Raw genomic sequence first — 13,705 nt, 5'->3', positions numbered from 1 at the left:
GGGCACGGAGGAGTACAGTGCATCTGCTTCCTTGGAAAACATTGCTTAAAATTCCAGATTTGTACAAATAAGGTTTTTACTCATCTTGGGATCCATATTGATTTTTTTTCTTTTTTTAATTTCAAAATTACTAAGGAATTCTTCTTCATCTTGCTTTAGACAGGTATCATTCCCTTTAAGATATCTTGCCTAAGGCATTTCTGATCATATAGGTTTCTGGTTTGACTTTGGGAAAGGTGAGGCAGATTTGGGTTTAGTGAGATTCTTCTTCCCTACAACTCTTAGATCTCTCCCCCTCCCTAAAAAAAAATTGTCTTGGGGTGGAATTAATTCAGTATTATTGTCTGATTTTTAATGAAGTATCCTCTTCTCACCTCTGTTTCCCAAATACCGTCAACACTTTTCCCTTTCCATTATATCATTTCAGGTCTACATCAAAGTTATAGACACAAATAATCACAGGCCTCAGTTTTCTGCTTCAAAATACGAAGTTGTTATACCTGAAGACACCATACCAGAGACAGAAATTCTGCAAGTCAGTGCCACAGACAGAGATGAGAAGAATAAACTGATTTATACTATGCAGGGCAGCACTGATCCTATCAGTCTTAAAAAATTTCGTCTGGACCCTGGAACTGGCTCTCTTTATACTTCAGAAAAACTGGATCATGAGACCATGAACCAGCATATTCTCACAGTAATGGTAAATAAACACAAAATTTATTCTGTAGTCAAAAACAAACAGATCTTTTTTGATGTCTTTTTAATTTGTGCCCTTAATTCAAACATTTATTTATATGCTTAATTTGTGCACAGTCTTTGTCTCTGTGGCTGGTACAGATTGAACCTTGAATTATTACTAATATTTGATGAACTACTGAAATAACAGTGCTAATTACTAGTAATATGCTTACTGTTTCAGGTTCGAGATCAAGATGTTCCTGTAAAGCGCAACTACGCTAGAATCATCATTAATGTTAGTGACACAAATGATCATGCACCATGGTTCACCAGCTCTTCCTATGAAGGACGGGTGTATGAGTCAGCAGCTGTTGGATCAGCAGTACTCCAGGTTACAGCATTAGATAAGGACAAAGGAAAAAATGCAGAAATTTTGTACTCTATTGAATCAGGTATATTGACTTAATTGCATCTTCAGTTAATTTTGAAACAGTGTTTGCTGATACTTTGTTTCAGCTGTAGACATGTAAACAAATAGCTATAAAAAAGAGGGCTGTACAGGTGTATGTGTCATATTCTGTGAGATGTATTTAAGATACAGCATCAGGACATTTAAAAGAAAACTACAATGACAAATATTCATCTCCCTCCCTTAGCTATTTGTGTTAACCTTTAGATACATTTGGCACATTTTAGTAGTACTAGAAGAAAAAGCTACCTTTAAACCCTTAACGGGGGGTGTGTCCTTTAGAAATTACAGAAGCATTAAATTGACATCTTAAAAAAAAGCATTCTTTTTTGGTAATGTAAGTGGTATTTGGTGGCATAGGCAGAGCAAGGATTTGATGAAAAGAGTAAGAGCCTGAGACAAGTGCTTTCATGTTTAGCACAACGTGAAAGAAAGGAGCTCAAAAATAACTTATAAATATCCATATACTTAACCACTAAATAGTCCTAGTTTTTAAGTTAAACTTTCTGATAGATGTAGCAAGGAAGGGGTTGCTTTGCATGTTTCCCTCTGGCTGATTTTAGATAGTGGGACTGCTACTCTAGCTCAAAAAAATATATAAGAAAGTCTTTCATAGCTGGTCAATTTGGCATTAAGGCTCCTTTCAGGCCAGGGAAGAGCATTGGATGCTGCTGCTTATTTTTAATGTCAGAGTATCTTTCTGAACTTGCCTAAGACAATGCAATTCAAATGATTGCAGTTTTGAATAATATGAAAACAGGATGACATTGAATGAGTTCACTTACTGGATGGAAGTGAATTTTGGTTCAATCCATTAAATCTAGATAGAACCCTGCCATTACCAAGGTCCTGAACTATTTAGGCACTATGACTGGAAAAAAAAAGTTATTTAAATTTCATCACCTATGTGAAGTACTACTTTCAAGGTAGAAAGTAATTTAAAATAAAAATCCCAGTAACAATCATAAGAAGCTGTATATTAAAGAGAACAGTAGGTAAAAAGTTATTCAGTTACTGTTGCATGCAAGGTGACATATGTCAAATAAAAAAAAACATTTGCACAAGTTGCTTTGTAAAACTGTAAATACTTTCCTTTTCTTCCCCCAAAGTGTTGTTTTGATATGAAAACATAACACTGTATTAAAGCTTTGATTATGATACTCTGAAGAGTAAGAATGTATTTAAGTGTCTCATAAGTTGCTGAAAATATGTTTGTTTTCTTCTATTTGTAGAGATGACCTTTTTACTAAGCAGGACGCTAATGTCCGTGAAACTTTTCTCTTGCCTTTTCTGTTTCAGTAGTGCTTGATTTACGAATACCAAAGCATGGCAAGAAAAAAAATGTGTGTGCATGCTGTCTAGAATGAAGTTACACCCTGTTCTCTTCCTTTCTTCTAGCTTTTTGTAGGAGTAAATGTAAGACTTCCTTAGGTCTGTTTTACAGGATTGTGATCTATTGGGAGGTTAAAGCATTATAATTGATGTTCTAAGCATATGGAAGGAACATTCCTTAAATGTTTGTAATGGCTGCTTAGATTTGTAATGGGATATTCTAAGAATGCCACTGTGTTTAGAGCCTCCACTAAAAAAAACCCAAACAAAAAAAAAACCTTTTGCCTACGTGTGTGCATAACTCAGAAGTTCTTAATGAATTTTTTCCATGCTGAGAACATTGCTTTAGTAATGTAATTTTTTTAAGGAAGTAAAATGTTAAATCTTACCATATTTAGTACATGAGCTGAATGCTGTATGTAATGTAGTTCATCTATATATTTGAAAATATAAAGATGACAAGGGTTTATCAAATGGCAGCTGATAATCCTCAGCAGGTAGTATTTTTTTCCTAATACTATCACAGGGAATAACTTGCATATGTATTAACAGGAAGTTAGGACAGAGGTCACTATTGGTCCAATTCAGAAAGATTAATTTTGACGCAGTGATTTAAACAATACTCGCATAAGTAATGAAGATTAACAAGTGTGAATTCATTAAAACAGTTCTTTTTTTTTCAAAGCAGTGTCCTTACTTTAGATCATAAAATGTAACTTGTATTCTACTAATGTTAACTTCTGAATATAATTTTCTTTCAGCTTCAGTACATACTTAAATTGGCTTAAACATGAACTCAATGACAAAGATAATTTGAAGAAAATACATAATTTATAATGTTGAAACTTACAAAATAATTGTTATCTTTTTAAGGGTTTTTTTAATGGAAAATGAAACAAATTTTTTGCGTTTGTTTTCAAGGCTTGGATGGCTTTGGTAACTATGTTTTATGCAATGTTTCCACAAGTAAACTTAGAATTAGTACTAACTCTTATTACAGAAAACTTTCCAGAGGGGCTAATCGTTGTTAAACAAAACTAAGAAACTTTAATATTCTCTGTGTTCTCGCTACGTGATCTCTTTTAGTATATAGCTAAATAAGCAGTCATTCTTTAAGTTCTTTATACCTCTTTCTTAATTGCTTACTTTTCTTTTTCTTCACAGGGAATATTGGAAATTCCTTCTTTATAGATCCCATTTTGGGTATGATTAAAATTGCAAAGGAATTAGATCGTAGTAACCAGGAAGAATACAACCTGATGGTAAAGGCTACAGACAAAGGGGATCCTCCAATGAGTGAAGTCACCTCTGTTCATATAGTTGTTACAGTTTCTGATAACGCCTCACCAAAATTCACAGCCAGAGAATATTCTACAGAAATCAGTGAAAGTGCCAGCATTGGCAGTTTTGTTGGAATGGTTACAGCATACAGTCAGTCTTCTGTAGTTTATGAAATAAAAGATGGTAATATAGGTGATGCCTTTGCTATCAACCCAAACTCAGGTGTCATTGTTTCTCAGAAGTTACTTGATTTTGAAACTTTGCCTATTTACACTCTAACTGTGCAAGGAACAAACATGGCTGGCTTGTCCACTAATGCAACAGTTTTGGTACATCTTCGGGATGAGAATGACAATACACCAATTTTTATGCAGGCTGAATATACAGGACTCATCAGTGAATCAGCTTCAATTAACAGTGTGGTTCTGACTGACAAGAATATCCCATTAGTAATTCGAGCTACAGATGCTGATAAAGAATCTAATGCTTTGCTTGTTTATCAAATTGTTGAACCATCTGTCCGCAAGTATTTTGCCATTGATTCTAGCACTGGTGCCATTCGGACAGTAATGAGTCTGGACTATGAAGAGACAAACATTTTCCACTTTTCAGTGCAAGTACATGATATGGGGATACCACGTTTATATGCAGAATATGCAGCTAATGTTACTATTTATGTAATTGACATCAATGATTGCCCTCCTGTGTTTTCAAGAGAGTTGTATGAGACATCCATTTTGGTTCCAACCTATAAAGGCGTGAAAGTCATCAGTGTAAATGCCACTGATGCTGATTCAGGCATTTTTTCACAATTAATTTATTCCATTATTGAAGGCAACATTGGAGAAAAGTTTTCAATAAACCATAAGACTGGAGATATAACAGTACAAAATACAACTCAGTTAAGAAGCAGATACGAATTAACAGTGAGAGCATCTGATGGCAGATTTGCAAGCACTGCATCTGTAAAAATTAATGTGAAAGAAAGCAAAGCAAGCCAGCTGAAGTTCACACAGAGTTCTTACTCTGCAACAGTGCAGGAGAATTCCACAGAGGCAAAAACAATAGCTGTTATTACTGCTATAGGGAATCAAATAAATGAGCCTTTGTTTTACCATATTCTAAATCCAGACAGCAGATTTAAAATAAGCCCAACTTCAGGAGTCCTTTCAACAACAGGAATACCATTTGATCGTGAACAGCAAGAATCTTTTGATGTGGTCATAGAAGTGACTGAGGAATATAAACCATCAGTTGTTGCACACGTTGTAGTTAAAGTCACAGTGGAAGATGTAAATGATAATGCTCCATTTTTTGTCAATCTTCCATATTATGCTGTTGTTAAAGTAGACTCTGAAGTAGGCCATGTTATTCGACATGTCACTGCAGTAGATAAAGATGCAGGCAGAAATGGAGAGGTGCATTACTATCTCAAAGAACATCATGAACACTTCCAAATTGATACCACTGGTGAAATCTCACTGAAGAAGAAGTTTGAACCAGACACACTAAATAAAGAGTATCTGGTCACAGTAGTGGCAAAAGATGGAGGAGACCCTGCTTTTTCTGCTGAAGTTGTAGTCCCGATTACAGTTATGAGTAAAGCTATGCCAGTTTTCGAAAAGCCCTTCTACAGTGCAGAGATACCAGAAAACATTCAGCTCCATAGTCCTGTGGTACATGTACAAGCAAACAGCCCAGAAGGACTTAAGGTGTTTTACAGCATCACAGATGGAGATCCTTTCAATCAGTTCACTATCAACTTCAACACTGGAGTTATAAATGTTGTTGCCCCTCTTGACTTTGAGTCTCATCCAGCCTACAAACTGAGTATTCGAGCAACAGACTCCTTAACTGGGGCGCATGCTGATGTGTTTGTAGACATAATAGTGGAAGACATCAATGATAATCCTCCTGTGTTTACAGAGCAGTCTTACACTGCAACCCTTTCTGAGGCATCTGTTGTTGGAACATCTGTTGTACAAGTGAGCGCTACAGACGCCGATTCTGGAACAAACAGGGGAATTTCCTATCACTTGGTTGAGGATAATAGTGACAGTCATAACTACTTCCACATAGATAGCAACACTGGACTCATTCTTACAGCAAGAACTTTGGACTATGAACAAATGAGACAACACAAGTTACTAATAAGGGCCATAGACGGTGGCATGCTGCCGTTGAGCAGTGATACTATTGTAACTGTTGATGTAACCGATCTCAATGATAACCCGCCCCTTTTTAACCAATTGCTTTATGAAGCTAAAATTAGTGAACTGGCTCCCCGGGGACATTTTGTGACATGTGTGCAAGCCTCAGATGCAGATAGTTCGGATGTTGACAAGCTGGAGTACTCCATTCTGACAGGCAATGACCAAAAGAATTTTGTAATTAATAGTAAAACTGGCATTATCACCATCTCAAACCTACGCAGACAGACACTAAAGTCACATTATAATCTTAACGTGTCTGTTTCTGATGGGGTCTTCAGAAGCTCAGCCCAAGTCCACATAGCTGTAACCAGTGCCAATATGCACAGTCCTCTTTTCAGTCAGAATGAATATGAGGTTGAACTTGCTGAAAATGCTCCCTTACATACTTTGGTGACTGAAGTTAAAGCAACAGATGAAGATTCTGGTACATATGGCCACATCACTTACCACATTGTGAATGACTTTGCCAAAGACAGATTTTATACAAATGAGAGAGGGCAGATATTTACCTCCGAAAAGCTTGACCGTGAAACACAAGCAGAAAAAGTAATTGCCATTAGTTTAATGGCCAAAGATTCAGGAGGAAAAGTTGCTTTCTGTACTGTTAATGTAATACTTACAGATGACAATGATAACGCTCCTCAATTCCGAGCAACAGAGTATGAAGTAAACATTGGATCTGATGTTCCACGGGGTACTTCTGTCGTTAAAGTGTGGGCATCTGATGCTGATGAGGGTACAAATGCAGACATCACATATGCTATTGAAGCAGAGTCTGAAAATGTTAAAGAGAATTTAGAAATTGATTCATTGTCTGGTGTAATTACTACAAAAGAAAGCTTAATCGGTTTAGAAAATGAATTTCTGACCTTCTTTGTTAGAGCAGTTGATGGTGGATCCCCCCAAAAAGAGTCAGTTGTTCCTGTCTACGCTAGAATACTCCCACCAGAAGTGCCTCTTCCAAAATTTTCAGAGCCGTTTTATTCTTATACAGTTTCTGAGGACATTCCAATTGGGACTGAGATAGACGTTATTAAAGCAGAGCATAATCAGACTTTAGTATATAGTCTGATTAAAGGGCACACTCCTGAAAGCAACAGAGATGACTTTTTTGTGATTGACCGACAGACTGGAGAGTTGAAACTTGAGAAGAATCTTGATCATGAAACAACTAAATGGTACCAGTTCTCAGTTCGAGCACAGTATGCAAATGAAGATTATAATGTCGTTTCCTCAGTAGAGGTAAGCATTCAGGTAAAAGATGCAAATGATAACAAACCAGTTTTGGAGTCCAATCCATATGAAGCATTCATCGTAGAAAACATGCCAGCTGGAACAAGAGTTATCCAGGTTAAAGGAACTGACTTAGATTCAGGACTCAATGGGCAGGTTACTTACAGCCTGGATCCTTCTCAAGAACTAGACATTGTAGAGTCTTTTGCCATAAACATGGAAACCGGTTGGATTACCACTCTCAAAGAACTTGATCATGAGAAACGAGACAAATACAAAATCACAGTGGTTGCGTCTGATCGGGGTGAAAAAATTCAGCTGTCTTCTATGGCTGTGGTTGAAGTTACTGTTACAGATGTGAATGACAATCCTCCACGCTTTACTGCAGAGATATATAAAGGAACAGTCAGTGAGGATGACCCTCCTGGTGGGGTAATTGCCATCTTGAGTACAACTGATGCTGATACAGAAGAAGCCAATAGACAAGTCTTTTATTACATTACAGGTAAATATTTTTGAGTAATGTCAGACTAATCATTTGAGTGGTCCTGCAGTGATGTGAGATATAACTTAATCTTTCAAATTATTGAAAAATATTTGAAACCATATCGCTGCAAAGAAAGAATGTGTGTATCTTAATAAGGGTATTAAAAACTTCACGGGGAAAAAAAGTTTTAGAAAACAGGTCTTTGGTTTTCTGTTTCATGTGTGCCTTGCTTACAATGCTTTCTTACATTTGTTGTTTACTTTGATATCAAATTCTATTTTAAAAATGTATTTGCACTTAAATTAGTGATGTAGTTAAAGAACAAACAACAGAAATTTCACAAAATAATAGACTATTAATTTCCAATGGAGTATTATTTTATTAGTTTTGTTATTTAGCATATGTCCTGATATGATGTTATCTATAATGCTACATGAATTTCTGCATTGATTTTTATAGATTCTGTGGGCTGCAGTTAAATTTGTTGTATGAGCATCTACTGATTACTTCTATCTGGAAAATGAAGCTATTTCACTATAAAGCCACAGAGAGTGTCTGTTTATTTGCATTTACATTTTTTTCTCTTTAGCTATAACTTCACGTTGATAAAGTAATAATAGTAATCTCTCTCTTGTCTTTAGTTAAATGTTTCTTTTTGTATTTCAGGAGGTGATCCCTTGGGACAGTTTGCTATTGAAAATATACAGAATGAATGGAAGGTCTATGTCAAGAAGCCTCTGGACAGGGAAGAAAAGGATAATTACCTTCTAAATATTACAGCTACTGATGGGACCTTTGCAACTAAAGCTGTGGTGGAGGTTAAAGTCCTTGATGCTAATGATAATAGCCCTGTCTGTGAAAAGGTAGGCACAACCTTGTCTCTTCTGTGTCCAGCTGCTTCCATACATAAAATCTAAATTTTCTCTGAAATTGCTTCTCAGGAGACTGACAAATAGGCATTCCTTTTATGTTGGTAACAGAAATTTGGACTGTTAAGATAGAATGCTGTCAAAGAAAAGTTATTTCATGGACAGGTTTCTTAAATAAAAATCCAAAGACAATTCATTGATGTAATTTTAACATTCGATGGGTATTTGAAGAGTATAAGGAGAATTGCAGTACATTTCTCCTGTGTTAATGCATACTTTTCCAAAAGGAATTGTTTTAAGCTGCAGCCATGATAGCTTATGTGCTCTATTTTCTGAAGGAAGCAAAGTCTCAAAGGCGGCTGTATACCATCACTTAGTTGATGTATTTGTGCATTTCCTGTGATAAGAGTTGAAAAGACTGGAATATTATCCTGCAGTTGCACTCAGCAGCACCAAAAATCTGTAATCCATAAACGTTTTCTAGTTACAAAGCTATCTACCTTACCAGATCTGATAGTCTGCAAAAATGGGCATGAAAAATAAAGAATGGAAAAAAAACAGAAAGGTGGACCCTGCAAGATGTATAATTGCCTTACAAGAAAGCCCTCGGTTTTCATAGTCAGCTTTTTTTTTTTTTTTTTTTTTTAACTTTTGCACATTTGGACTTTTCATAGCCATCTTGTTGAACACAGATTTGATGTTACCAGGTGGAAGTCTTTTCTTGTTCTGGGAAGGATCAAGTATACAGTGAGCACTTGATTCTTATTCTTAGTCAATGTTTATGTTGGTTACTTCCATATAAATGACTGCAGTTATATACAGACTGGTTACTCGGTGTTTTTAGCTTTTTACCTTTGTTAATATTGGTGTTATAAGGCTCAGTCCTCCAAATTTAATGCACATCCCTGACATGGATGAGCTGAAAGAGTGCTTAGTGCCTTTAAATTCTAGGTGGGTTTTTTCTTAGTTTTTATTTAAACTGGAACCTTTTATTTCATGACATTACAAAAAAGGCAGGTATCACTTTCTTCTAGATTGAGTCAGACCTAGAAAAGATGATTTGCCAAAAGAGGAAATAATGAAATTATGAAAAACATATAACTCCTATTTTGGAAATGTATTTAATTATCAGTTAATTAGTTAGAAGTGTTTAGAGTTCTTAGCTATGCAGTGATACTCAAGAGTCTTTATGGTTGCTGTATTAATTACCTTTCTGAATAATCTAATAAATTAATTAGAAAATCATAAGTTCTTTTCATTATCAGGTATTTCATCCTCTGGTTCATTTCATATGTTACCAAGCATTCAAACAGGATATTATCTCCTCTGTCATTCCTTCTTTCCCTCCCCTTTCCAAGCTCTACTTATTTCATATGTTTAATCTTTCAGTGTAACTTTAAAATCTTGCAGGCTTTATACACTGATTCTGTTCCTGAGGATGCCCTTCCTGGCAAACTGATAATGCAGGTATCTGCTACAGATGCAGATATTCGTTCCAATGCAGAAATTACTTATACACTGCATGGCACAGGAGCAGAAAAATTCAGACTCACTCCAGACACAGGTAATAATACTTCATACACTATACAAAATCCCAATCATCACCTTATTTTATAAAATGTTTTACTGTTACATTAAGACATACATAAATGTCAATACTTTAAGCTGGAACTGTCAGTTCCATTAAGGGTTAGTTTATTACATAACTGTTTAAAATGTGAGTTTCTACTACACAAATACTAATAATATATTGAATAGAAGTCAGGGAAAAGGCAAGTATTTTAATATATTAGGAACAAAAGAGTAAATAGAGTAATTGCCCCCGAAGGCAGAAACTTTCACACTGAAGTGACTGGAATAAAAGTATGCTATAAATTTTGTACTTTTTATATTGATTGTAGTAGTAGCAATAATGGTTTATAACTGAAAATATCTTCATTCAGATTCTCTTTGCCATCATTTGGTTTGGCATATTAAATGGGATGAGGTTAGATGGAACAACAAATTTTCTTTCCGTAGTAAATGCCAAAAGTGCCTCCAGTTTTATAGGAAGCATTATATAAATGAGATTAACTTGTAATTTGCCTGACTTTAGTTTTCATGTCATTCATGTCTTCTGGATTGTAATATAGGTCAAAGCTAATGCCAAAATCCTGTGCTCTTCAGGCTGCGGTAGACAAGCAGTAGGAAGGGAGTAGTAAACAATGTAGAAAAATTTAAATAAGATAAATACAAAGATGTAGTGGAAATATGGAGAAGGAGATTAGAATACTTCAGGGGCAAAATAAATGAGAAGATCTTACTTCATGGGGTTGGGTTTTTTTACTTTGAATGTCACCTGTGTGCTGTGCTAGCATGTCGTTACATAAAGTCAGAATTGGTGGGGCTAGAATACTCATGAACAATATTTCAGAATACTTTTTTGAATTTGTTAAAAGGAGACAATGGCTACACATTGTGCCTGTCATGTTTTCTGTCACACTGGAAAGAAAGTATGTTAGACTTCTAGAGGTTTGTCTGTAGCAGCAAGTTATATTTGATAGTGTGAATAGCTGTGTTTATTCACAGAATGTTAGAGGAGGAGAGTCAGCTCAATAGCCGTGGAAGGAACAAAACTAAATGGCCCAGGAAAACCATATGTGGATTTTACCTTGCATTTTGTTAAAGACAGAGTTCTAATATTTTAATTTTCTCTACACAAAAATACATGGATTTGTGGATGTATGTATGTTCTCTCTCTTTCTGCACCTTCAGGTAGTTTTACTTAAGCTAATTTCTGTTTCACAGGCATTTGAAAAAAAGGCAGAGTATTTTAGTATTTAATCTTTTAAAGCTGAAAAGGCAGGCCACTGATGTGCTTTGCCCAAAGTGGAGCTCATTACTGCAGTACAGCTGTTGACTTAGCCACTGATGAAATTACCGTCAAAAAGAAAATTGTTGTTTAGTTTTTCTGAGTACAAAGATTTTAGAGGAAGACATGTTAGGGATACTTAAGTCTTGCAACTCGTGTCAACTGATGTATGTTACTCTGTTTATAGGTGAACTGAAAACATTAATGCCACTTGATCGTGAGCAGCAAGCAGTCTATTATCTTCTAGTGAAAGCCACAGATGAAGGAGGAAGATTCTGCCAAGCTAATATTATTCTGACTCTGGAAGATGTGAATGATAATGCCCCAGAGTTTACAGCTGATCCTTACTCCATTACAGTATTTGAAAACACAGAGCCTAGAACCCTTTTGACAAGAGTGCAGGCAACAGATGCAGATGCAGGTATGCATTCTTTGACCAATACTTTTGTCATGTTCTCAAAGTTACAGTAATGTTTATTTAGTCTTACCCTGAGAGCTGTTAAGTCTTTCAGTAGAACTGACAGATGTTCAATACCGCTCAGGATTAGACTCTTGAAAGATATATTTAGGTCTACTAAATCATACAACACCTGACTTCTATGTGCGAGTAGCTTGGAAGACATCCCTTTTGTGTCTCTGCAAAAAAGAAGAGGGGGGAGCAAGACAAAATGTAGGATATTTTTAGTGTGATAAGCTATTAATGTTATGATGCCTTAGGTCCATCCTTTTACTCCTGGTATAAGTAAAAGGGATATCAAACCATGTCTGTTCATGTAAACGTGCATTCATAGATTTTTGAATGTGTGCTTCTTAGGCTAGCCATCCATGATCATACCATAAAGAGAACCCTGGTCATTTGTAGCTTTCCGTATATGCTACCCGTTAAGATTTTTGCTGTCTATCTTCACTGTTTAGTTACAAGCATTTAAGTGAACATGAACTGAAAATTACATTAGAAAGAGTTTGTTCTTAGGCCTTGTTGTAAGGAATATAACAGTATCAAGTCTTTAAAAAAGGTGTATGATTTCCATATATTATCAGTTTATTAATCAAACAATTAATAGTTGCCTCAGTCTTCTGAAACAACCAACCCACTTTGTGCTATGATAAAGCTAAGTTGCTGAATTGGAAGGTAAGAGAGAGATGTTTTCACACTTCACTAGTCTTTGAGGCTCAGGAGGAGCAAAATACTTGGCCCAAAAACCTATGGGGTTTTTTGTTTGTTTTATACAGAAAGGTTACCAGAAATAATGTTCCTGATAATTTGAGGATATGGTTCTTAAATAACCTTACTGGTATTGAGTCTAGGTATTTGATGCAGCCTAACTCTCCCGTATCCTCCCGTGTTATTTATAAGCCTGCTAAGCAGATGCTATTGTTCTGAAGTTATAATTAGATTTATATTACTAATCGTTTCATATTAGCTAGTACTGTGACTGAAGCAGAACCATGCTTCATGTTTTTTGTGTGGCAGAAAATCGGTGCAATGAAGTGTTGGCTTAATTTTTTAAATCAGATTACATCTTTTTGGAAATCATTCTGCCCTTCACAAGAGCCACTAACTCTTGCTGAAATGTAGTTTAACATGAATGATAATATTTAGAATGCATGTTTTATTTCTATAGCTATCAGATCTGTTATTATGTTGGTGTATTTTAATGGCTGCTTCATACTCTGCAATTGTTTTCAAAATGCAGGGATGAACCGTAAAATCCATTATTCACTGGTGAACTCTGCAGAGGGCCAGTTCTCTATTGATGAATTCTCTGGAATCATTCGTCTGGAGAAGCCTTTGGATCGGGAATTACAAGCTGTGTACACTCTAACTTTGAAGGCTACAGACGAAGGTTTACCTAGAAGACTGTCTTCAACAAGCAGTCTTATAGTTTCTGTTCTGGATATAAATGATAATCCACCTGTATTTGAGCATAGGGAGTATAGTGCAAGTGTATCAGAGGACATTTTGGTTGGAACTGAAGTTCTCCAGATCTATGCTGCAAGCAGGGACATTGAAGCCAATGCTGAAATCACGTACTCAATAGTCAGTGGGAACGAACATGGAAAATTCAGCATCGATTCAACGACAGGTAACAGATTACAACTGTGAATATACTTGAGGCTAATGAAGCACAGTGCCATACTGTGTGCTACAGTAATTGAACCAAATAGGTTATGCATAATCTGTGTGCATCATCCTGGCTGTAAAGCCAGTGCTACTGTCTGTTCACCTCTTTTGCCAGCATGCTTACTAGAGGAGTGCAGTAGAATGTAGAACAGGAGCTTTATTTG

General features: G+C 35.9%; 1 protein-coding gene across 3 annotated transcripts in view; it reads left to right on the top strand.

Annotated features, from left to right (window-relative positions):
- Positions 1-13,705, top strand: part of FAT1 (FAT atypical cadherin 1) — a 105,055-nt gene that overhangs the window by 69,299 nt on the left and 22,051 nt on the right. For all 3 annotated transcript variants that reach the window (XM_010570035.1, XM_010570033.1, XM_010570034.1), the window contains exons 7-13: positions 428-703; positions 923-1,133; positions 3,647-7,714; positions 8,363-8,559; positions 9,976-10,129; positions 11,604-11,837; positions 13,114-13,503. In XM_010570035.1, the coding sequence (XP_010568337.1) occupies positions 428-703; positions 923-1,133; positions 3,647-7,714; positions 8,363-8,559; positions 9,976-10,129; positions 11,604-11,837; positions 13,114-13,503 (5,530 nt within the window). The remainder of the gene's footprint in view (positions 1-427; positions 704-922; positions 1,134-3,646; positions 7,715-8,362; positions 8,560-9,975; positions 10,130-11,603; positions 11,838-13,113; positions 13,504-13,705) is intronic.

This window comes from Haliaeetus leucocephalus, unplaced genomic scaffold (genome assembly GCF_000737465.1).
Source record: "Haliaeetus leucocephalus isolate CR32 unplaced genomic scaffold, Haliaeetus_leucocephalus-4.0 Scaffold284, whole genome shotgun sequence".
In the NCBI taxonomy this organism is placed as follows: domain Eukaryota; kingdom Metazoa; phylum Chordata; class Aves; order Accipitriformes; family Accipitridae; genus Haliaeetus; species Haliaeetus leucocephalus.
Note: the sequence above shows the minus strand (reverse complement) of the source record. Positions and strands in the feature narration are given on the sequence as shown.